This window comes from Myxocyprinus asiaticus, chromosome 10 (genome assembly GCF_019703515.2).
Source record: "Myxocyprinus asiaticus isolate MX2 ecotype Aquarium Trade chromosome 10, UBuf_Myxa_2, whole genome shotgun sequence".
Taxonomy (NCBI): Eukaryota; Metazoa; Chordata; class Actinopteri; order Cypriniformes; family Catostomidae; genus Myxocyprinus; species Myxocyprinus asiaticus.
This window is the reverse complement of record NC_059353.1, coordinates 51,960,309-51,987,500: the sequence shown is the minus strand read 5'-3', so window position 1 is coordinate 51,987,500 and position 27,192 is coordinate 51,960,309. Positions and strand designations below refer to the sequence as shown.

General features: G+C 36.9%; 1 protein-coding gene across 1 annotated transcript in view; it reads right to left on the bottom strand.

Moving 5' to 3' along the window:
- Positions 1-24,171, bottom strand: part of LOC127446971 (TBC1 domain family member 8-like) — a 33,544-nt gene extending 9,373 nt beyond the window's left edge. Inside the window, exons 1-15 of the mRNA XM_051708380.1 lie at positions 23,983-24,171; positions 21,065-21,175; positions 20,803-20,921; positions 20,315-20,543; positions 17,911-18,151; positions 15,678-15,885; positions 14,914-15,111; positions 11,746-11,907; positions 9,379-9,529; positions 8,690-8,904; positions 8,000-8,117; positions 6,418-6,703; positions 3,255-3,363; positions 2,738-2,836; positions 2,587-2,655 (exon numbers count right to left, since the gene is read on the bottom strand). Coding sequence (XP_051564340.1) covers positions 2,587-2,655; positions 2,738-2,836; positions 3,255-3,363; positions 6,418-6,703; positions 8,000-8,117; positions 8,690-8,904; positions 9,379-9,529; positions 11,746-11,907; positions 14,914-15,111; positions 15,678-15,885; positions 17,911-18,151; positions 20,315-20,543; positions 20,803-20,921; positions 21,065-21,175; positions 23,983-24,109 — 2,442 coding nt within the window. The 5' untranslated portion in view covers positions 24,110-24,171. The remainder of the gene's footprint in view (positions 1-2,586; positions 2,656-2,737; positions 2,837-3,254; positions 3,364-6,417; positions 6,704-7,999; positions 8,118-8,689; positions 8,905-9,378; positions 9,530-11,745; positions 11,908-14,913; positions 15,112-15,677; positions 15,886-17,910; positions 18,152-20,314; positions 20,544-20,802; positions 20,922-21,064; positions 21,176-23,982) is intronic.
- Positions 24,172-27,192: the final 3,021 nt, after the last annotated feature.

The following is a 27,192-nucleotide window of genomic DNA, read 5'->3' as shown; positions in this document are numbered from 1 at the left end:
ACATGTTGAGCCGACTCTCAGCAGCATGTGTTATGAGTCAGTTACATTTCATCTGTCTACATCTACACTGCACTACATTTACTCTGACACATTTACTTGAGTAACTTTTTGGAAAATAAAATAATTTTATGAGTATATTTAAAGGTGGGTACTTTTCACTCTTACTCAAATAAATTACGAATGAATTTTTTTTACTTTTACTTTGTTACAACAGGCAACGTTCCTGTTGTTACATTACTGGTTTTAATTTAATAAGTGTAAATAAATGTGTAATTTATTGAGAGATTTCTGAAAGGGACTTTTACGACAACTCTGTCACGAGTCGAGTCCACCATGAAAAAGAGTAGTTTCATCATGCAGTGCCTTCATTTCACACCAAGACAAGCAGATATTTCAAGATTAAAATTGCAGCGCTGTTTTGCTGATTATGATAACATGATCTTGTCTGTGTCATTGTCATTTTCAGAGTGATTCCGTAACTATGAGCTCTTATGACCTCAGTTTATAAGTATTTATTTTTATATCAGTGTTGCAATATATCAGTTCCTAAATCCATGTAAACATCTGCGTTAAGTGTAAATGTCTTAAGCTTTTGCTTGTGTTGCATTGAAGAAAATTATATGATTTGAAACGACATGAAAGTGTATGATGACAATTTCCATTAATTATAATAATTATTATTAGCATTATAATGATTATTATTCTGTAATACATGTTAAATGTGTGTTATGTAATGGAATATTGGGGCGTATTTGTCCATTATGTTTTATGTGGTAGTAACTCGTTACTCACTTCTTGAGTATTCTTTTAATTGGATACTTTCTTACTCTTACTTGAGTAGTTTTTTCAATACTACTTGTACTTCTTCTTGAGTAATCATTTTTTTTAAAGTAATTGTACTTTTACTTGACCAACACAAACCAGGATTCGTTTGAAAGTTTAGAAGCTCTACTTTCCAATGCATGTAGACATTATGACCAAAACTGAACAAGTGCTTTGAAATTTGCAGATAAATCAGAAGTGTTCCGTTTTGATAATTTATAAAACATCTGCACTGTACATATTATTACAATCAGTAAAAACATCAAACTGATCAAATAGTCATGTGTCATATGTTGTTGGAAATCTCTCAAAGAGCAGAATACAACCAGCCTATTTGTTTTACTCACAGACAATTATGTTGGTGTTGTTTATATGCCGTGTTTTCATTTATAACTTCACAAAAAATAAACAGAACATAAAATATCACATATCATTATTTAGAGGAGGTGATTATCTTTCAAATGAGCCACACACAAGATAATCAGATGCATAGATCATTAGATAATCCACATGAAGCACAATGTTACATATGACCACCAGGAGATGGCGCCAAATACATGACACAGACTCAATGATGACTCAAATGACACAGAATGAAACTCATTCTGTGAAATCTCATTACTAAAATCATGTCTGCATGCTATACAAACCTTTAGTCATTGTTGTGTTTGCATGTGTAATTAGTTCTTATGTACAATTATTATGTTTTATTTGTTTGGAGATGTTTTTGGACACTATGATAAATTATATTTGTAATGTTATAACTTTTGATTGCTTTGTTGTATCAACAACATTTTTCTCAGATTCAGTTGACATGATTGGGAACAAAACAAAAGCAGTTTTTCGGAGCCACCTTATTTACACCCACAGATATATAATGTCACATCAGAAAAATAGTAGAGTTTTGGCTAAATTTTTTTTCCCCTCAGCATTTTCTTAGGCTGAGATTCTCAGAATATATCATAATCTATATAATTAAATATATGAAACGTTTTCTTTACAATGATACCAAACACTTGACCCTCCATGTTTTGTTTTGTCGAGATTTTAGTCTTTAATTTTGGGTATGCCACTGACACAGGAAATCTTTAAAAACACATTCAGAGCTTAAATGTTTAATGTCAAGGACGCCGAATTTGATGATTACCTTGTGAGGGACCCCCTTCCTAAAATATAAAGGCAGCTATTTACAGTATTTTCATTTAAAAAGACCCACGTATACTGTGTGTGGAAAATAGCGTGATATTATAAAGACAACATATTGTTGGCAAAATTAAATAGTGACTTCTTTAATGTCATTGTACTAAAGCCAAAAGAAATGTAAAATATTTACTTTGCATTAAGTTGACAGCATATCTTTATTTGAACCCACTACAGAAAGCTAAGAAAATTTTAATTAGAATTTTCAATTGATTGGAATTTATTTGTTTATTTATTTTAGAAAGCATAATGAAACCGTAAGTGCTGAATTTTGTTAAACGTTTTTACTTTATTTACATTTTTTATCCTTTTTTGTTTTTTATATTGTCGTAAATTTTCCACAGGCTTCCTAGCACCCCCCGAGGGACTCTTGAAGCCCAGTTTGAAAACCCCCTGGACTTATTATCTCTCTTGACTATCTAGAGTATTTTTACCACATTGGCATATTTACACCATTAATTATTCTTGTAAATGTTTAGATCACTTTGCCACTTTCATTCTACTTTGTAATGCTATAAATGCAACTGTACACTGTTTGACAGAGTATAACAGTGTGTAACGAACCTTGAAGAGGTCGTAGAGGTCAGACAGGTTTTCCTGTGAGAGTGTCACATCTGGAGTGACCAGTCGCAACTGCAAACACACAACAGGCATTTAACCACATGCAGTCAGTGGCATTTCATAGAGAAACTCATGTCAGTATTTCAAGTCTTACCGCATTGTCTTTGGTGGTGTCTTCATGCGCCTGCAGCACTTGAATGCGATGCCTGCAGCGCAACATCTCCACATGCTTCACTGTCAGAGAGCCAAATTTCTGATAAGAGAGAAAGAAGATGAAGAATTACACCTGAGGAGACATTCTGCTTTCAGTTTGTTGATACTGTAAATGTGCAGAAGTGCTCAACCAATACCAGTTTTTTATTTAGCAGAGCAGGGTGAGCAAAATAATACAACTGATACTACACAATACAATTTATGACAAATGGGAAGTACACAATTTCTGAAGTCAAACTAACACCTACATTACAAAATATTTACTCAAAATTCACTACAAACATTAAAAACAGAAATTATTCATTGTCCAGATTGTCAGGTAGATTTTGAAAAAATAGACACAAGAGGGTGCTGACACTACTGCCAATAATCAAAATTGGAGTTATCTGAGTTACTCTTCAGTTGGCCGGTAACTTTATTAGGAACAGTGACATAGCACATGGTTTATACACACACACCTCGTATGCATCAGTGATCAGTGTTGTTATGTGTACACGTGGAGAAGATGCTCCATCATCATCAGCACAAACATGTGTCTCATCCTCATGTGTGACCTGCTCCAGAAAACTACACACACACAAACATGTTGAGTGGTGATGGATTAGTGGGCTAAAGCACATAACTGGTAATCAGAAGGTTGCTGGTTCAATCCCCACAGCCATCACCATTGTGTCCTTGAGCAAGACACTTAACTCCAGATTGCTCCAGGGGGATTGTCCCTGTAATAAGTGCACTGTAAGTCGCTTTGGATAAAAGTGTCTGCCAAATGCATAAATGTAAATGTAAATGATGTAAATGTAAATGTTGGTTTAGCTATCATTATGAGGACTCTCCATAGACATAATGATTTTTATACTGTACAAACTATAGATTCTATCCATACACACACACACACACACACACACACACACACACACACACACACACACACACACACACACACACACACATGTTGGTGCAGCTATCATTATGAGGAGTCTCCATAGACATAATGATTTTTATACTGTACAAACTATAGATTCTATCCCCTAACCCTAACCCTACCCCTAAACCTAACCCTCACAAAAAACTTTCTGCATTTTTACATTTTCATTAAAACATCATTTCATATGTTATTTCCCTTGTGAGGACCGCTGGCTGATCCCCATAATGTAGGTGATCTAAGGATTTACTATCCTTGTGGGGACATTTGGTCCCCATAACAGAGGTTAAACCTGTACACACACACACACACTCACACTCACACACACACACACCACACACACACTCACTCACACACACTCACACACACTCACTCACACACACACTCACCACACACTCACTCACACACTCACTCACACACACACTCACCACACACACTCACTCACACACACTCACCACCACACTCACACTCACACTCACACTCACACTCACACTCACACTCACCACACACTCACACACACACTCACACACACACACACACTCACACACCACACACACTCACACACTCACACACACACACACTCACTCACTCACACACACACTCACACACTCACACACTCACACACTCACACACTCACACACTCACACACTCACACACTCACACACTCACACACTCACACACTCACACACTCACACACTCACACACTCACACACTCACACATATCAAATCACAATTTGTTTGCTGGCAGTGCTGGGTAGATTACTTCTGAAATGCAATCCAGTACTGATTACAAATGACACGCCTCAAAATGTATTCAGTAATGTAGTTTTTTTTAGATTATCTAAATGTATTATTTATGGATTACTTTTGGATTACTCATTGCATATTTTGAATATAGTTAAATATATTAAGTACCAGTTAACACTCCGTTCATTAAACATTAGTAAACATACAATCAAACAGAAATTTGCTATAAAGGGTCATAACAAACAAACACTTGAGAACATGATTGTATTTCAAATTTTAAGAGAATTGTTGTTATTTAAGAAATTAGAAAAAGGCACTGGACTTTTTATTTTCCAGCTCTGAAAACAGTAAACTACACACTAGTTATTACCATTGGCTTATTGATAATGTAACCAATAATCCATATAAAAGTAACTGCAATCGGATTACAAAATGATCAAATGTAATTTAATCCAATTACAAGTACTTGATTTTTTTCAGTGTAATCCATATTACATCTAATCCATTATTACCCAGAACGTATTGATTTATTGATGACGGAGGACGCTGGAGATACTTGATTTAACTGCAGCATTTGATACAGTTGATCATTTAGTTTTAATTGATACATTGAAGAGATGGGTGGGAATATCTGGGGTGGCTTTAGACCTGTTTGTTTCCTATTTGTCAAATAGGAAATTTGTAGTGTCTGTTGGAGATGAGATGTCCTCCTCCTCTTCAACTATAAATTGTGGTGTTCCGCAAGGATCCGTTTTAGGGCCGATTTAGTTTTCTCTATATATGTTACCGCTTGGTTCTGTGATTTGAAAACACAACATTCATTTTCATAGCTATACAGATGACCAACAGCTATATTTGTCATTGAACCCCAATGATCTGTCTAGTTTGAATGTTCTTCAAGAGTATAAAAAAAGTGGCTGGCATGTAATTTTCCTCTAGTTAAATACTGATAAAACAGAGGTTGTTATAAATGGTCATGATTCTAAAAAAAAAAGTCAGACTGAGTCAGCACCTAATGAAGTGGTCCCAAATATTCAGGTAGTGAGAAATGTGGGCATCTATTTTGACACAAATGAGTTAGTTCAGTCGTGTTTTTATCAGTTAAGGAACATTTCCAAGGTGAGACAGGTTTTGAGTTTTTAGGGATACAGAGAAGCTCATTCATGCTTTTATTTCGTCTCGCCTTGATTATTGTAATGCACGGTTTTCGGTTTTATATCAACGCGTTTTAGCACGACTACAAGTGCAAAATGCTGCAGCTACACTTTTAATCATATTACTCCAGTTTTAGCTTCTTTGCACTGGTTATTAATTCATTTTAGGCTTGACTTTAAGATTTTATTTACATGGGTTGGTGCCATATTATTTAGCAGAACTTTTAAGACCTTATGAAACAGTTAGACCTCTTAGAGCTTGTCATGAACTCATTTGTATATTTATATTTTATTTTATGTTTTACTGAGTGTGTTTTGATTATATATTTTGTGAAACACTTTGTGCTATATTGCTAATGTTATTATTATTATTAACTGTTTGCTGGTAATATAAAATTAAGCAACATATTATTCCGTTTTCAAAAGAGCGCATCATTCAACTAGTTTCACAATTCTTCCTTTTCTCACGACTTATGTGAGTATGAGAGCATTAACACAAGAGTTTGAGTTGGTAAGTTTTGTTAATTTCCTTGAATCAAACTGTCTGTTTCAGTGAACTGATTGAGTTATCACTCAAACATGTTCACAGATGTCTCTGTGTGGCATTCTGAAGGTATTACAATGTTTTAGTCAAAAATATATGTAACTAAATATGTTCATTACTATGAATTGTTATATTGGTAAATATAAATAAAAGTGATTAAATAAAGAATTATTTTTAACTAGACTTTTACTGTGGCTGCGTGTGAGTATCCATACTTCCCTACAATTAGAGTAAGAGAATGTCCTGCGCTTCACCTGGTGAGTATCATGAGGGCCTGTCCATCATCAGTACATGCACACAGCTCTGTTGCATTCGCGTCCAGCACCGCCAGACTGATCTGGAAGATCGATTTGATGCCATAATAGAAGAAGCCGTCGAGGACACACAGTGCGCTGCGGAATGGCAGGACGCTCAGGAACAGCGTGAGGAACCATGTGAGAGACACAGACGCCAGCGGAGAGACATCGGGAATGTGTTCGGTGAGCTCCGGCAAACGCTCACGAATCAGCTCCTCAAACACAGACTGATCCACCTGAGCACCTGAAGGACAGGAAGTGACATCATCACAGCAGCTTAAGCACACAGCCAAAGCAGCACAAACACACACAATATCTGACTCATAAGTCATACAAAGAGGACGACCAGTTGACAAAACAGTATTTGTAATCAAAGTTGACTTCTTAAAACAGGAAGTTGGGTGTCAGCTGTACATGTGAATCTCATGAAATCTGTAAGAACACGCCCAGTTCATATTATCTTAAATAAGTATTTAACCATAGCATAAATAAAACAAAGCCGATTTGTAGGAGCACTAAGATTTTTTTGCACTGTGACATTATTTTCATGACAAATAAACCACCAAATTTCTTGATATGACCTGGACATTTTCATGATATTCTCTTATGAGTCAGACACCCAATTTCCTGTTACAAGAGGTCTACTACAGTGGCAAGAAAAAGTATGTGAACCCTTTGGAATTAGCTGGTTTTCTGGATTAATTGGTCAATAAATGTGATCTCATCTTCAAAGTCACAAGTATAGACAAACACAATGTGCATAAACTAACAACACACACAATTATAATCTCTCATGTCTTTATTGAACACATCCCATTAAACATTCACAGTGCTGTGGAAAAACTAAGTGAACCCCTAGGCTAATGACTTCAACAAAAGCTAATTAGAGACAGGAGTTGGCAAACCTGGCATTCAATTAATGAAACGAGATTGGAGGTGTGGGTTAGAGCTACTTTGACTTATAAAAAGCACTGAAACATTTTGAGTTTGCTATTACAAGAAGCATCTTCTGACGTGGACCATGCTAATAAAAAAAAACAAAAAAAAAACAGTACTATGGGTACTCTCACTAGAAGTGGCCGTCCAGTCAAGATGACAAAGGGCACACTGCAGAATGCTCAATGAGGTAATAAAGAACCCTAGAGTGACAGATAAAGACTTGAAGGAATCATTGGAACTGGTTAACATCTCTGTTCATGAGTCTACTATACAGAAAACATTAAACAGGTATGGTGTTCATGGCAGGACATCATGAAGGAAGCTGCTGCTTTCCAACAAAAACATGACTCCATCTAAAACATTAAATGCAAGGGTTCACTTACTTTTTCCACAGCACTGTGAATGTTTAATGGGATGTGTTAGAGAAATGAAAGATTATGATTGTTTGTGTGTTGTTAGTTTAAGCACATTGTGTTTGTCTATACTTGTGACTTTGATGAAGATGAGATCACATTTTATGACCAAACCAGTTAATTCCAAAGGGTTCACATACTTTTCTTGCCACTATAGATATCAAAATATGTGTATTACACACACGCACCAATGACTCTGCGGTTGAAGTAGTCGGGCAGCATCCTCTCACACACAGTGACCAGCAGCCAGAACGCTTCTTCCTCTTTAGTGTACAACAGCAACACAGATGCCAAGATGTTCATGGACTACAGACAGACAAACAATATAAACACTTATTACATTCACAGACAAAACAAATCAGAAAACACATTCTCTATACTGTATATACATACAATATATATAGGGTCAGGGTTACACAGTATATATTCACAGTATATACTGTATACATCCTTAATATATAGGTACTATATATATTGTGTATATGTATGTGTGTATACAGTATATGTATATATTAATATGACCGAACAGTCTATATTAATGCACCACATTGCTATGCTTTACTTGGCATAAGAACTGATTCACATTATTAATATTCATAAATGTAATTATTTATTGAACTTTTATCATGTTGCTGTTTTTGTAGTTTTTATTCCACCAATAAACCACTTTGAAGTTGTGTATTTTGACCGCAGTTAAGGGGATTTTAGGCACTTGACCAACCTTTTATCTGTGGTAAAATCACTGTAATGCAAAACCTCTAGTGATTTATTGCTTTATTATAATATGCAAATTAGTGTTTGACTGATTTTCAAACAGCGGACATTCTGTCTGTTAAATCGCTCTACAGGATATCACCAGCGCTGATGCGCTCAATCACCTGGCAGTAGCCGATGGTAGGGTTGCGGTGGGCGTAAGCAGTGAGGACTCTGCGGAGGGCACAGATGCCCGTCTCGTTCTGGAAGGCAGGATGCTCCGGCAGCGAGCGATGAAGATCTCGCTCTATTTCCTCTGTGGCGATGTTCGTCTCTCCTCGGCATCTCTCCACCAGATCAGCGTAATAGTTTGGGTGAGCTGCCAGCGACGAACACGCATCTGTGAACCAAGAGTTCCACACAATTAACACGTGTCAAACGGAAAATGCAAGTAAACATTGGAGAGTGCTGGCCAGATGGACGTTAGCGTAATAACACATGAATTGTAAAGGCCTTTTCACATGAGCCTCACGGATGCAAGTGATGTGTGAGACAAAAATCTGTTTATTAATAAAAAAATTAAATACCGAAATAAAATCTCATGACTTGAAGAAATACGTACACATGTAAATTGCCTCGGTTTACCTAATTTTATTCAAATTATGTTACTAAAGTAATGATTAAACTGATTAATTACATAACAAGGGTAACATTGCTGCATGTAGAAAAACCCCTGATGACAATGCACGAGTCAAAGCAGAGGAGTTTCTACATAAAGCAACATAAGAAGATCTGAGACGCAGTGCTGAAGAGAAACTAACAGTGATAAACACAGAAGAACAAGTGTGTCACTGTCTTTAATTCAGTCTCTCACCTGAGAAATTGAGCCACAGTTCTCCCCGCAGTGATTCTGGTATTCCCAGTGCCACCAGCTTGCCGATTTTATTGGTGCGGAACATGTGAACACCACGACCAAACTCTACGAAATGATCCTCCCATAAACGCTCTTTAACATGCTCTGTGTTCTGAATGAGACAAAAACAACAAATAACATTAACACTTTACAATACGGTTCCAATTGTTAACATTAGTTAATGCATTAGCTAACATGAAGAAACCACGATCAATGGATTTTTTACAGCATTTATTAATTTTTGTTATTGTTAGCTCATAGTGCAGTAACTAATGTTATCAAATGAAACTTTTGATTTAAATGTATTACTATATGTTGGAATTAAATTAAGATTAATAAATGCTGTTGTATTGTTCATTGTTAGTTCATGTTAACTAATGTTTACAAATGGAACGTTATTGTAAAGTGTTACCAAAATAAAGTCAAAAGACAACAAATAAGATGTTTTTTTTTTTTGTTGCAAAAAGAAAATGGAGCCAATATTTATTTTATCAGATTTTATTCAGATAATTTTCATGGTAATAAAGCACATTTTCGATGCAAATTCTCACAACTGCAATGCAGATGAATGTTTAGCTTTTTAGTTACTTTTCATAAATTTTTTTAATTAATTTCTATGGTGATTCTCATTTTATTTCATTCCTTTAAACTCTGAAGGTGTTTTTAAAGATTTCCTGTTTCAGTGGCATACCCAAAATTGAAGACTTATAACTCGACAAAAAAACAAGGCGAGTCAAGTGTTTGGTATCATTGTAAAGAAAACGTTTAAAAAAAATAATTAAAAAAAATAAAAAAATAAAAATAAAAAAAACAAAAAAAATTGCACCACAAATTTACTTTTTTCCTATTTTGCTTTATTTGACATTATATATCTTCGGGTGTGAATAAGGTGGCTCAGAAAAAACTGATTTTGTTTTGTTCCCAATCATGTCCACTATAACTGAGAAAAATGTTGTGTTGATACAACAAAGCAATAAAAAGTTATAACATTTCAAATATAATTTATCATAATGTCCAAAAGCCTCTCCAAACTAATAAAACATAATAATTGTACATAAGAACTAATTACACATGCAAACACAACAATGACTAAAGGTTTGTATAGCATGCAGACATGATTTTAGTAATGAGATTTCACAGAATGAGTTTCATTCTGTGTCATTTGAGTCATCATTGAGTCTGTGTCATGTATTTGGCGCCATCTCCTGGTGGTCATATGTAACATTGTACTTCATGTGGATTATCTAATGATCTATACATCTGATTACCTTGTGTGTGGACTCGTTTGAAAGATAATCACCTCCTCTAAGTAATGATATGTGATATTTTATGTTCCGTTTATTATTTGTGAAGTTATAAATGAAAACACGGCATATAAGCAACACCAACATAATTGTCAAAGACATATACTTAGCTATTACTCACTATATTTTTGTCTGTGAGTGAAACAAATAGGCTGGTTGTATTCTACTCTTTCAGAGCTTTCCAACAACATATGACACATGACTATTTGATCAGTTTGATGTTTTTTTTAATAAATGATCAAAATCGGAACATTTCTGATTTGTCTGCAAATTTCAAAGCACTTGTTCAGTTTTGGTCATAATGTCTACATGCATTGGAAAGTAGAGCTTCTAAACTTTCAAACGATTCCTGTTTTGTGTTACTCAAGTCTGTAGTTATTAATATCTTCACGATTATTATTTTTTTCCTCGAGGGCCCATCCGAGCACAAAGGGTTAAACAGTAATATTACTGTATAATTATGGTAATACAATGTTTTTAAAAAGCAGTATTGCAAATACTACTGTATGTATAAATACTTTATTTCTATCATTGCTTTTTTTATTATATAGGAGTGTTTCTTCAACTTTGGGCACTTTTATCACTGTGGACTTTAACAAGTTTTAATTATTAATTATTCTACTAACAATGTCCAACAGTGTGTTCATGCATCACAGGAGATTTATGTAATTTTTATATAATTTCCAGCACATCTGAAATACTGTATTGTGTTTAATAGAATTCTGTGCTGGAAATGACACTGATGGAAATTACATTTTTAACTTTTTTCAATTAAAATGATGAGACTCATTTGTCTGTTAAAGCTAATTTCATAGCTAAAATTTATGTGTTCTAAATACAATTAAATCATAATTTCACAATTTGATTTTGATTTTCTCGGCATGTTTCGTGAGGTTCATTTATTTATATGAATTATTAAGTATTATATAAATTATTATAAAGTAAATGTCATATCTGATAGATCTGAACGTGATCAGATTTGTGATGTAACATGATGAAATCAATGACACAACTGTGTACTTACACACGTGTTGTTGCTGGAGTCTGATTGGCTGGGGTGGAATGTGCTATTGAGTGCGCCTGTGAGGACCGTGTGACGAAGAGCTTTATCACTGATGATGCTGCTGTCCTTGTCATCTGATTGGATGTTGTCGTAACAGAAGGTGTAGTACGGTGTGGCTGAGATCTAGAGATCATGAAACACCAGCTGCATTCAACAATCCTGACACTGAATTCACAGCAAAATATCAAATCAAATATCAAATCAAGCCACCGACACACCACAGAGTTTTGAAAGCGACAACTGCATTTAAGAGCGTGAGTGAATTCCCTAAAATACTGTTTTGTGTGTGTACAGAATACAGAAGTCTAATAAATTATATCATGAGACTCATGATTGTTATGAAAGCATACGATAAGATTTGATGAGAAACAAACTGAAATATAATGTATTAAGTGAAAATGTTCATTGACCGTTGATCTCCTGTGTGTGTTCATGATAGGACACGAGAGCAACAGTTCACACAGCCCCCTCGTGACATTGGGGCGTTCAAGAGAAAACTCGTTTTGTTTATCTAAAAACAGGTCCTCCACAGTGATAGTGACAACAGAACACAACACAGCTGCACACAAAACAGAGAACAGAACTTACTAAACATGTCTGAAGAGTTTGTAGTCCAAGAATTGATGCATTTCTATGCCCAGCCTTATTTTTTGAATGGAGTACTCAGTAAATCAATCAGAAAAATAGAGTAGGCTACAGGACACCACAGTTCCTGGGTAGTAAGTGTTATTTCCTAATTGCTTATGCCTCAAAAGTATAGAAAATGGCTATTATTCCCCACAAACTTTGCTTTTGTGACCAGGACAGTGATATTTTGAAATGTACCTATTTTCAATGAGAAAACAGGCGAATTTGTGTCTTTTCATTCATAGAAAGTCATGAAAACACCATATGAATCCAAATGAACATGTATTTATACTAAAGTAATACAAAAATGACTACAAAAGATTTAGAAGTGAATAGTTTTTCGTGATTTACGATTCTACTGTAAATCACTTTCACGAATCAGCCCCCAAATGTAGTCTCCCATCATGTTCTCGTTATACTGTCCTTGGCAGCGGCGTTCAAAGTCCAGTATATCCTGATGGAAGCGCTCGCCTTGCTCCTCCGAGTACACTCCCATGTTCTCCTTGAATTTATCAAGATGAGCATCAAGGATATGGACTTTGAGGGACATCCTACAGCCCATTGTGCCATAGTTCTTCACCAGAGTCTCAACCAGCTCCACATAGTTTTCGGCCTTGTGATTGCCCAGGAAGCCCCGAACCACTGCGACAAAGCTGTTCCAAGCCCCTTTCTCCTTACTAGTGAGCTTCTTGGGGAATTCATTGCACTCCAGGATCTTCTTTATCTGTGGTCCGATGAAGACACCGGCTTTGACCTTTGCCTCAGACAGCTTAGGGAAGAAGTCTTGAAGGTACTTGAAGGCTGCCGACTCCTTATCTAGAGCTCTGACAAATTGTTTCATAAGGCCCAATTTGATGTGCAGTGGTGGCATCAGCAACTTCTGGGGGTCCACCAGTGACTCCCAATTGACGTTGTTCCTCTCCACAGAGAACTCGGTCTGCTGTGGCCAGTCCCGCCTGTGGTAGTGCGCCTTGGTGTCCCTGCTGTCCCAAAAAAACATTTTAAAATTAAAAACTTTTACAATTTTAAAAATTAACAAATTTTATAACATAAAATTCCGAGCAACAATTGTCCATCTTACCTTCCAGAGTTTTTTTGCAGTGCTCGCAGGTGAAATGAGGTGCCCAGGGTTTGTCTTGATCCCCGACAGGCATGCCGAAATATGCCTTGTAGGCCTCACACATCTTAGCAGATGCTTCCACGGAGTCCTTTTTCACTCTTGTCTTGATAAATTGGCCGCTGACATAGTAAAATGCATCTGCGGGATGCTTGCAGCCTCTTGAGTCCATCTCAGACAAATGCAGATATGTATCCACTTAGGCAGCTGGAACTAAACTGAACTGGTGGGCTTAAGGCCCCTGTCTCTATACTACTATTTATATTACTGGAAAGTTCTAGAAAGTTCTAGAAGTTACTCCAAGTTTACTCAGCACTGAATCTATCTGGAATGTTCTGGAAAATAGGTAAATTATAAAATATCACTGTCCTGGCCACAAAAGCAAAGTTTGTGGGGAATAATAGCCATTTTCTATACTTTTGAGGCATAAGCAATTAGGAAATAACACTTACTACCCAGGAACCCAAAAAATAATTGTTTCACGGTGTAATCAGAGTTTTTGTCCCAACCAGCACTGACGAGCGACGGTACATTCTATCCATCGCTTGTTTTCTATTTTCGGCATTGCGAGGGTAATCCGTCTGCTGTGAAATGGCACCGTTCCAAAAAATAAGGCTGGGCATAGAAACGCATCAATTCTTGGACTATAAACTCTTCAGACATGTTTAGTAAGTTCTGTTCTCTGTTTTGTGTGCAGCTGTGTTGTGTTCTGTTGACACTATCACTATGGAGGACCTGTTTATAGATAAACAAAACGAGTTTTCTCTTGAACGCCCCAATGTTGCGAGGGGGCTGTGTGAACTGTTGCTCTCGTATCCTATCATGAACACACACAGGAGATCAACGGTCAATGAACATTTTCACTAAATAATACATTAGATTTCAGTTTGTTTCTCATCAAATCTTATCGTATGCTTTCATAACAATCATGAGTCTCATGAAATAATTTATTAGACTTCTGAATTATACTTTTGTGTTCTTTTGAAGCTTGAAGAGGTGGTCACCATAAACTGCCACTGTATGACATCACTGAGCACAACATTTATTCACAATTTCTCCCTTTGTGTTCAGAAAAAGAAAGAAAGTCATATAGTGTAATAACAACACAGGGGTGAGTAAACAATGACTGAATTTACATTTTTGGGTGAACTAATCCTTTAAGCAGCTGTTTTTAAACACTGGACAGTACTGTATGTAAAATGTATGAATGAGTCCAGACTCTTAAACAGAGTTCAAATAACTGAACTCTAAATGAACAGAATGAGATTAAACACTCAGAAGAAGATCTTTTTTCTAATGAGTACAAAAAAAGAAAGTATCGGTACTGTCTCTTTAAATTGGTATTTGTGTATCACTGCACTGAACCATAAAGATGAATAGAGTACCGTGGATTTCTTGCGTTGGTCGTGTCCGCGTATGACGGCGTGTTTCCAGTGCAGCGCGCGCTGTCGCTCTCTGATGTTCTCCACTAACTCATCACGGTGCTGCAGCTCAATCAGTTGAAACGCTCGCTTACATCGCAAGCTGATGATTATGCAGTTCGGCAATGCACTAGTGCTGTCACCCTTCTCAATGGACAGCATCTACACACACACACACACACACACACACACACACACACACACACAGATCATCTAAAATTGCAAACTATCTACTAAACAAAGATCATTTTTGTTTTCCAGTATAATGTGGAGAATCAACTATATGGAGCTAGAATTGTGACTCAAGTATTTCAATCTGAAATTTGAATTATTATTATAATTTTGTGTCATATTTTACATTTTCATTGTAAATCATGTTTTTTAATTTTAATTTTTAAACAGCAGAATTTAGAACTTTTTTTAGAGGTGGAATTAAAAAATTAAAAATTATAAATGTACAGGTTCAACATACAAATTTTTCACATTAAGATCTCAGAAACTCAAAGCTAAACAGTCTAGGTCAGAGGTCAAGCAAAGCTGGGTTGTTTCCTTGCGCCACTCAGTGGTCAGTGTGTATACTGGAAAATGTTTGAAAACAGTTATCATTTTCAGTGACGCTAGTGGAGCAGATCAACTTAAAAAGCAACAGTGAGTCAGTCAATAATAGTTTTGTGCTTCTGCTGACAAGAGTTTATTGAGCACTTCATAAGCTTTGAGTGTTTAAATACCTCTGCTAGTGGTATAATGAGCGTACACTGTCCCTCCTCGCAGCTGCTGAAACACAAATACCCGTCAGTGGTGTACAGGGTTCCTGGCGTGTGACAGCGTGCATGAGGAGTCCAAACTGAGCATGACATCACTTCCTGTAGACGCTCGACCCGCGGCAAGCCAAAGAAAGAGAGCACGTACTGACTGAGCATCTGTTCCTCCAAAACCCTGAAATACACACAAACACACATCATGTTATAAGACCTCAACAGATTTGACTGATAAAAATTGTTTGTAGTTGTTTGTTAAAAGTTGTTTGTGCACGGCAGAGCAAAAACTGTTGAATGTTTCAGAACACAAAGGTGTTCAGGAAATAAAAACCAACACGAGACAAAAACACCGCTGGTGATCTATAAATACATATGTGCTGCTTTTCACACGCAGCTGTAATTTACACTGAAACACACAAATATACACACACACACACACACACACATGGTTGTTGCAGATATTTTTAAAATGTAGTGTGTCAACGTACAAGCCAATCATCATTTTAAATAGCTAAACTATATTCAAGCGACACCAGGGTTCCCACTTGTTTTCAAGGCACAGTTTTGCAGCACATGCAGATTGTATATTTATTTAATTTAATCGTAGCTTTTTGTGGTTTAATGGACCCTTTTCACAGATTGTGATGATGGTTTTCCCACCTTATTCCCACAACTCTAGTTAACCACTACAGCCATCAAATCCAAAAACTTCCCAAAAATCACATGTAAAAATGTTTTATCCCCTTTTCTCCCCAATTTGGAATGCCCAATTCCCACTACTTAGTAGGTCCTCGTGGTGGTGCGGTTACTCACATCAGTCCGGGTGGTGGAGGACAAGTCTCAGTTGTCTCCGCTTCTGAGACCGTCAATCCGCGCATCTTATCACGTGACTCGTTGTGCATGACACCGCGGAGACTCACAGCATGTGGAGGCTCATGCTACTCTCCACGATCCACACACAACTTACCACACGCCCCATTGAGAGCGAGAACCACTAATCACAACCACTAGGAGGTTACCCCATGTGACTCTACCCACCCTAGCAACCAATCGGGACAATTTGGTTGCTTAGGAGACCTGGCTGGAGTCACTCAGCACGCCCTGGATTCAAACTCACGACTCCAGGGGTGATAGTCAGCGTCAATACTCGCTGAGATACCCAGACCCCCCCAAAAATCACATTTTAAAAATCACATTAATCACAAAATCATACACTTTTTTGTTGGAGCAAAGCAGAGATGACAGCAGATGAGTGGAGAATGTATGTGACAGCGCTTTGTTTATGATGATGTTGTTTCACAATGTGACGCCACTAACAGTGACAAAACAAGCCGTATGTGTGTATTTGACACCTATCCCCAGTCAGGATCATTTCCATGTTACAAAAACCTTTCAAGTCAAATCTTCACAGTCAAACAGTTTTATGTCACAAAAATATTTTTCAGGACATTTAGGTATTTTTATTTTTATTTTTTTCTCCCCAATTTGGAATGCCCAATTCCCAATGGCATAGTGACTCGTCTCAATCCGGGTGGCGGAGGACGAATCTCAGTTGCCTCCGCTTCTGAGACCATCAATCCGCGCATCTTATCACGTGGCTTGTTAAGCGCGTTACCACGGAGACGTAGTGAACAATGTTTTAACAAAACGTTTCTTTCTAAAAGTGCCTGAAGTTGAAGAAACGTGTTAATTTGACATGATCATGAATCATTCATAAACAGCTCTTGATGTTCTACTACTGGTCTCATGCACTTCGCAACCATTACTGTCTCTCATGTTTCACAACAATCTGATGCTTCCCTTTAGTTCTCTGTTCTGCTTTACTTGTTTTCACTGTCTTTCTCATACATGAACTTCCTCTTTAGCTGAAGGAAATGATAAGAATCAAAACACGCCTCATGAAAATGTAGGTGCTCATTCAGTGAGGTTCATACTGATTCACAACAGACAGACAGTCTGAGAGCACTAGTGAAAATGTTTGTTTTGCATTATTGTCTAATTCAGTACGAAATATTAAATTACAACTGTCCCCATAACAATGAGTAAAAAGTTGAATTGAAAAGCGTACTGTACATATATACATACACCTTCTTCATTTGACATCATAATGATTTTTTTTTCAATTTGGACTCTTGGACATGGCTAAGCTAATCTAGTATGTGAAAAAGTGACATGCATACATATATATAATGTGTATGTTCACCTCTTGGTGATTTTTGTGCAGTCCTGCAGTGATTGGTCGAGAGTGAGCCCACCGCTGTCCAACAGTCTGCGCAGAGCGATGTCAGCCAGCTGACACATGACCTTCATGACCTCATCTACGTTCATAAACATGGAGAAATCTCTCTGCTTCTGTCTCGTGTGCACACGGATCACATCCGTCAGTAAACCCACCGACACGCGCTCCAGTCGTGTCACTTCAGCCCACTGAACTAACAGCTTCACTGCACACAAACACACACCAGACACACATTTATAGATATCATATGTGTGAATGTTTTTGCTAACTTAAACTTTTATATATTTAAATACATTTTGAATATTACATCAAAGCCAGCTCAATATTTGTGGCCTACTAATTTACCCTCGTGCGACCCCGCGTCCACATGTGTGGACGCTGTATTTTGGCTTCGCTATATGTAACGCATAATGAATAAATGAATAAAAACTGACTGAATACTGTTCACAAGACTCTAGACTGTCATTTAAGGGTTTAACGTCTACCGCACCGAGTCACGTGACACAACAACATGAAGTTGATTTCCATGAAGCGCTCCTACGGGTGCAGCGCCAACTAAAGTGTCTCTGGTAAGAAATCTCTTTAAGTTGTTTCATTGAAACCTGTTTGGTTGTAAAGAGTAGACTCTCTAGTTTCGTTTGATATGCCGATTTAAAAAATCCGTTCATTTTTCATGCATCAGCACACTGATAAACATGATGTCCACATATGTGGAAACTGGGACATTATTCCCTCAAAAGTTGAAAATCATGTTAGTTTGAATAACTTTCAACATGAACACATCTGTGGGTCATTTCACTTCTTTTTAATGTACATTTTGTTATTTTTGTTATTACTGTATAATACGGTTCTATTCATGAACATTAATAAATGCATTCCTATATTTACTGTACATTATCACATTCAGAATAAATGTGTTCATGTAAAAGCTGAATAATGTGTCTTTCAGAGGCTTTATATGGAGTTAGGATGAAAATAAGGTGCATTTCAAACTGTTCTGAGACCAGTGCAGACAGACAGCACACTGGAGGTTAAGTCATTCACTAAATAGGGAGCAAGGGAGCATCCTATAGCTCTCTATGCAGTTAAGTGCATTCACTCCTAAAATCTGATCAAAAGTTCAGTTTCAGGCTGCAGATGATGTTTGGATCACTCAACATGTTTGACAGACATGTGACAATGATAATCAGTACATAGATTCAGAATTTATAATGTATCATTTTATTTTAACATGATTGACAGTGATTGGATGATGCTGGACATTACTTTGAATCAGAATTAATTATGATAATTTCTGATGTAATGTCTGTAACGTCTCAAAAACATGAATAATCAACACTCCTGGACACATAATCAAAAATCGTAAAATTTCACAACTTAATCCCACTGTTCACATATGAGGACAAACATTTTTAGGAAAACTATTTGCTCTAGAATTATATATATATATTTTTGCATGTTTATTAGGTGCTACTATTTACAAATCAAAAAAGGGAAATGGAAAATGCACACAGCAGTCACGCTCGGGTCGCAGGAGGATAAATAATAATTTGTTTCTAAACATGTTTGTACTCGACTGAAGCAATACTACTAATATTACTGTACATGTAAAATTATTTCACTATTAATAAAAATAACCCACACAAAATCTATTTTAAACCCAATTGACTTCCATTAAAAAGTCAGATATATTTTTTTATATTTTTATAATATTATGACAATATAATAATCATATTTTAAATATATTTTTCATAAAGATATTATTTATTTTATATATATATATAATAAATGTGTTTATTTATAAATATCATGTGATTTTATTTTTTGCTTTCTTCATTTATTATATATTTAAATAAATTTGGACTATTACATCAAAGACAGCTCATGTTTCTGACCTTTTAATTTAAATAATAACATGTTTTTAACCATGTTTGTACTTCGTTGTAGCAAAACTAACATTACATGTCAAATTACTTCACATTTAATAAAAATAGTCCATGCAAAATCTCTTATCTATTTGACCCAAAACAAAAACAAAAAAATAAAAGTCTTGTTTTCCAGTAAAAATATATGAATATTCTTAAAACAAGATACATTTTCTTAAGCCAAATGACATAAGATATTTAGTCTTATTTTCAGACAAATCTAACAAAATGTAATGAGGTTAATGCTTATTACAAGACAAAAATATTTGCCAATTGTAAGAAAAGATAATAATAATTCAAAGGGAAAATTGGACAGTGAACATTCAGAGCTGACGGCAGTAGTGTCCAGTGTAGACATACATACAGCGCCTAAAACAAAACTCATTTTACACAAACTCTTCCAAAGAACATCTATGTGATATAATGTACAGTGAACCTCTCACCCTCTTTGCCCAGCAGGAATGAGTAGAAAGCGATGTGATTGGTGGTGAGGTACAGCGAGCCCTGGCGTGGCACGTGTCCCTTCCAGCAGCAGCAGGAGTAATGCGTCACCAGTTTCTCTCGTTGAGGCAGACCGAAGCGCTGCTCGAACCGCACCAGATCTTCACGGAACCGAGCCGGGTCATCCTCGCGTGCGGCCTGACCGCCCAGAACCTCCTCAGCGATTAAACCCTGTCCGTGTACATGCACATATGCAGAGACATATGAGCGTTTGTGTAGTCACAATAATGAGTCTGATTGTTTGTCTCAGTTTTACAATCTTTTATCTGTCTACCTCTATTGTATATTGCATAATATTGCACTGTTTCGTCCATTTGAACCGAAGAATGCAGATGTTCCTGATAAGTTAACGGAATGTAACCGGTTTTTGATTCCCAGCTCTATTTGTCAGTGTGTGTGTGTCTGTATGAAGGTCTCGATGAGGCCGTACCTTCACTTTGCCCAGAACAAAACTCGCAGCATCTTCTTTATTCTCAAACACAGACATGTACGGCAATAAGTTTTGATCGAGCCATTTCCAGTGTCTCAACACCTCCTCTAGTGTGACACCTGCAAACACACAAACAGAGGATAAACATCAAACACAACAGCATGATCTTTATGAGAGTGACACACAAGAGTGACAGATGAGCAAACAATGTGTGTGTGTATATATACTGAACATGCAATATGAACATGAGTCGAGATCTCACCGCTGGCTATGACCCAGCTGACCTGTGACCCGGGCACATGCAGAACAATCCGGAATGGGGCCACTCGAGCATTTGAGTCCAACACGGTGTCCAACGCCCCCACCAGCAAACCTACAACACACAATACAGACATTAGAGGATCCATCAGAGGGGAACTGCCGCTATGCCAATAAAAATGACTAGACTTGTATTTAAGATAGACATGAAAGGAAGTATAAAATAATATTACAAAATAAAATGGAAAAAGTCAAGGAATAAATGGAAGTATAATGAAGTATAAAATAAAACAGAAAAAAACAGAAGACACTAAAACAGAATTGGATGGAAGTATAAAATCAAATAAAAAAGGAAAATTAAATATAAAATAAAAAAACAGAACACAATAAAACAGAGTTGAATGGAAGTGAAGTATAAAATAAAAATAAAAAAAACAGAAAATATTTTTTTTTAAAACAAGGGAAGAGAAGTATAAAAACATGAAAAACAAAGTATAAAATAATATAAAAAAGAAAAAAGAAAAGTGAAAAAAATAAAAACAGAACAAAATATAAAAAAACAAGAGAAATGAATAAAATAAACAGAATAACAAGGGAAGTATAAAAATAAAATTAAAAATTAAAAAAGAAGGAAAGTGAAATATAAAATAAATGAATTAAAATGGAAGTGAAGTATAAAATCAAATAAAAAAACAACAAAATACCCAAAAAAACAAGGGAAATGAAGTATAAATAACAAAAATAAAATAAAATAAAAAAACATAAAAAAACAAGGGAGGTTGAGAATAAAATTAAAAATAAATGTAAAAAAATAAATAAAAATAAAACAAACACAATAAAACAGAACTGAATGCAAGTGAAGTATATAATAAATAAAAAAAATAAAAATAAAAACAGAACAAAATTTACAAAAAAAAGGTAAGTGAATTTTAAAATAAATAATAATAAAAAATACAATGAAAAAAGCACCAGTTTTTGGTAGAATGCAACATGTGTTTTGTGACACAGGACAAATAATTAAACCGCTGGACTAAACATGAGCGGTTATATTGTACAGGCCATCATATGCATTATCTGTGAGCCGCTGCATATGTCTTCATTACTGCAATATTAATGCACACTGCAGACATGAGTGAGCCAAATGCAGTCTGATAAAGATAGATTTTGTCTTTCTTTATGGGTGACTAACAGTCAACGTTCCATATAATATTACACTGCTAATCATATCAGGCCTCCTTTTACAACACAAGTACTTGTATTCTGATTTTCAAATGCTTCAAATCTAAGTTTGTACTGTTGTGATTCACACTGAAGCTGGTTGGTTTGGTTCATGGCGCACAACTGTTTTATGAAGACTTTTGTTGAAATCTCTGTTGAGAAATGAATGGGAAAAACACTTCTGGAAACAAGACAGGAGAAAAAGTGAGCGCTCACTGTTGCTCTCTGTCCTGACAATCATCATGTTAACAGAAAGCAGTGCAGGTGAAATTCAACAAAAGATTCCCCTCGATATACCATCAACAACAGCTGCTCAGTGTTCATTACAAACACAGCAGATCTCTCGAAAATACATCATGTGACCATGTAATGACTCTCGTGTGTCCTCTTAATTCACCGTTTCGTCCTGAAGGACATTTACCACTTGATGGAAAGGTAGAAGCTGTTGTGTGGAATCACGAGTCCATTAAAGCAGATTAGATTAGTATATATACTGTATGGGGGTCTGGGTATCTCAGCGAGTATTGACGCTGACTATCACACCTGCAGTCACGAGTTTGAATCCAGGGTGTGCTGAGTGACTCCAGCCAGGTCTCCTAAGCAACCAAATTGGCCCGGTTGCTAGGGAGGGTAGAGTCACATGGGGTAACCTCCTGGTGGGCGCTATAATGTGGTTTCGTTCTCAGTGGGGCGCGTGGTGAGTTGTGCGTGGATGCCGTGGAGAATAGCGTGAAGCCTCCACACGCGCTACGTCTCCACGGTAACGCACTCAACAAGCCACAAGATAAGATGCGCGGATTGACGGTCTCAGACGCGGAGGCAACTGATTACATTTAAATTAGATATGGAATTGCTGACAACTAAAACTGTGCACTTTGTTTGCTTTATCAGAAACTTTAGTTGGTTAACTGGGGACTGAGTTACAATAAAATCACTACAAAGGAATTAAAGATTTATGACGTTTGCTGCAAAGATGTGACCTTTAGTCCTAATCAATTACATCATCATAAAGTGCTCTGTCTTTGCACAATCATTCCAGAGTGTATTTAGACTTTAGAGGTACAGTATGTGGGCCAAACTCACTCCTGAAATGAGGCCAGATCCGGCCCAAGCCTATTTTGCTATCTGGCACTTCATATTTATAAGAAGCCTGACACTGATGGCTCAAAATTACATTAAATGCATACATTAAAGTGACTTACTGAAAGTGTGAAAGTGCAAGCATGAAAGAATCATCAGAAGTTCACTTCTTTTTAACAAGGCCATATAAGCAAATGTTTTCCAAAGCACAAGAACTTCCTTTTACGCATGAATAAAACTCACTGAACCTCAATCTGTGTCACAACTGAAGCTGTGCAAGACCTTTGACCTTACACAATGCATTTGGGAGCCATAGTGGGGAAAACAGGCATGGATGTCTATTGTTTGGTAAGAGGTTTACAGCTTCCCTAAAGTGTCTTCTCTCCAGAACTTTCCCAGATATATTCCAGGAGGATTGAAGCAGCTGTTATGAGTGTTTGTTTGGATAGTTTTCCATGTCATTCTCATGGAAGGAAACTCCCAACTGAGACAAAAGACAAACCAGGATGTCTACAGATCGAGCCTTCAGCAAACCCTGAGTTAGTAGTTAATACTGTGACATATTCGCTTGAGTTTATAGACTACTGTGATGACATGTGATGATCATGTGATGTTTGGACTCACCTGTGATTTTCCCCCCGGTATCTCCATGTCCTCTGCGGTGTTGTAGGAGGAAATAATCATTGGATTTCTGTGTCACCCAAAGTTTTAGAGCGTTTTTCAGCACAACTTCTTCAGGAGTAATCCACATCCTCACACACACTCTGCAGTGCGGATTACACACTCATATTATCACTTCCTTTTCTGCATGTACTGCTGTTTATTTCTCTTTTCGGGTTTGCACACATTGGATTGGCTGACGTGGCTTTAAAGGGCGGGGTTTTGGAGAGTGGGCGTGTGTTTGAAGGGATGGGTGTGGTCTGGCTATGTCTAGACATAATAATAGAAAATATTAAAATAAGTACAAGAAACACAATTCTTAGGAGTCATAATTGATGAAAAACTAAGTTGTAAATCTCATATTAAGATAGTAAAAACTAAGTTAGTAAAAAGCACTTTTGCACATGGGTTAAATGATAAACACTATACACATTGCTCAGTTATTATCATTTACATAACATATTGTGTTTCTGTTTGGGAAAATGCTTATTAAAATGAACACTCATCAAATATTTATTCTTCAAAAGAAAGCAATGCAAATTATTTGTAGCAGTAGCTATAGAGAGCCATCAAATTATTTATTTGTAAAATTACAGACATTGAAATATGGTGATCTTCTGGATTATTGTTCAGATTATGTACAAAGCTAACAAGTGTTTATTGCCAAACAAAATAAAAAATAAAAAATGTGCAGAATATATTGGGCAATATAATTTGAGGGGATTATGTTTGTTTAAAAAAATAAGAGAGTTAGGACTGAATTGAAAACAAACAAACATATATTTCAGTGAAACTGTGGAATAAATTGGGAAGTGATTTAAAATTGTGTAGAACAATTTAAACATTTAAGAGAATGTTTAGAAATGATGTGTTAAAAAAGTATGAAAGATTGGATGATGATCATTAGAGCACAAAAATATACTAAAATATATGGGTTTAAGTTTGGGTGATGATATATTTTGTAGATTTGTTTAAAAAATATATTAATTTGTAAAGATTGTGTACTGAAGACATTGATGTATGGACATCTTGTTTTTTAGTTGTGAATTGCTAGGAATTAAAAATGTGGGAAAATGTAATAAGATTGTAAGAGGGGGGTCTGGGTAGCTCAACGAGTAAAGACGCTGACTATCACCCCTGGAGTCCAGGGTGTGCTGAGTGACTCCAGCCAGGTCTCCTAAGCAACCAAATTGGCCCGGTTGCTAGGGAGGGTAGAGTCACATGGGGTAACCTCCTCGTGGCCGCTATAATGTGGTTCTCGCTCTCGGTGGGGCGCGTGATGTGTTGTGCGTGGATGCCGCGGAGAATAGTGTGAAGCCTCCACACGCGCTACGTCTCCATGGCAACGCGCTCAACAAGCCACGTGATAAGATGCGCGGATTGACGGTCTCAGACGTGGAGGCAACTGAGATTCGTCCTCCGCCACCCGGATTGAGGCGAGTCACTACGCCACCACAAGGATTTAGAGCGCATTGGGAATTAGGTGTTCCAAATTGGGAGAAAAAGGAGAGAAAAAAATATAAAAAATAAGATTGTAAGAATGTATGGTTTAAGGGGAGAAGGGAAGGCAATATAAGAATTAACTTCAGACTTTCCTTTTCAGCATGATATGATGAGAATGTATTTATGTGTGTGAAATGGAGTAGTGCTGTGTGCCGAATAAATAAATAAAAATAAGGTAGGTGTAGGGTTTCTGTAGGACTCTAAATAAGCACAAACAGTCACGAGAATTTAGGTAACATGGGAGTTACCTTCTAGACATGACCGGCTATTCTAGAGGAAGTAATCAAAGCGGCGAAAACCTCACATTCAAATAACATACACGTATAAATAAATGTGATTGTTTACAAAAATCCCAATGTTATGATTCAATACAACACCTTTATTATGATCCAACAAAACAAGAAATGACAGACAGATCAAGTTCAAACTAAAGACTACTTTCTAACACTTTTAAAAGTCATTTTTGACTTTGCTAAAGAACATGTTAAGCATGTTTCACAGCTACAGTAAAACATAACAACACTTAGAAGGGCAATTTGTTTACTTTATCAGAAGCTTGACTGTCAGACTAAATAACTGAGTGATTTTGGAGAATACAACACAAGATACACTTACCAGAGCTTATTTAGCAGAGATGGGCCACTTCTATTTAAATTAATGGGAGACATTGGAATGCTCAACCAAGAAGCTCTAGTGCCCAACGGTCAATGGATGTAGAAAGGAAGTCCCACCTTACAGATAAAAGAGCCAATCACCAGGGGGCCTGGGTATGCTCAGCGAGTAAAGACGCTGACTACCACCTCTGGAGTCGCGAGTTCGAATCCAGGGTGTGCTGAGTGACTCCAGCCAGGTCTCCTAAGCAACCAAATTGAACCGGTTGCTAGGGTGGGTAGAGTCATGTTGGGTTAACCTCCTGGTGGTCGCTATAATGTGGTTCTCGCTCTCAGTGGGGTGTGTGGTGAGTTGTGCATGGATGCCGTACAGAATAGCGTGAAGCCTCCACATGCTGTGAGTCTCTGTGGTAATGTGCTCAACAAGCCACCTGATAAGATGTGCAGATTGACGTTCTCAGACACGGAGGCAACTGAGATTCGTCCTCCACCACCCAGATTGAGGCGAGTCACTATGCCACCACGAGGACTTAGAGCGCATTGGGAATTGGGCATTCCAAATTGGGGAGAAAAAAAGAGCCAATCACCTTTTAGATACAGACATGGCCTGTCAATCAACTCTAGAACACACATGCGCATTAGCTATACGAGCCGGGAAATTTGTGTTTATTAGTGTAATATGAGCCAGTAAAGAAGCACAATTTATGATTCCAGTATTGTCAGATTTTATTGCTGATTTGAAATATGTTCTTTGATCGTAATCTTGACCAACCGTTTTTGAGATTTTGGTCTAGCAGATGGAGTCAGTGGATGTTGTGAAGAAATAAGTTTGTGGTGTGAAAGCATGAGTAAAAATAAAGCTGAAAAATTGCTGACTGCTATCTGAGTAAGTGGGAAAATGGCTACTATTGGGACTGTGGTGGCATTCGATGAAAAACCCAGACATGCAGGGCCGTTTCAGACCATTCTGGTGACCTAGGCGAGATCCCTATTGGCGCCCCCATCGGGGTGGGGGGTGGATGGCAGAGGCCTTCTCTTTGGCACCTTCCCAGCAGGTGGC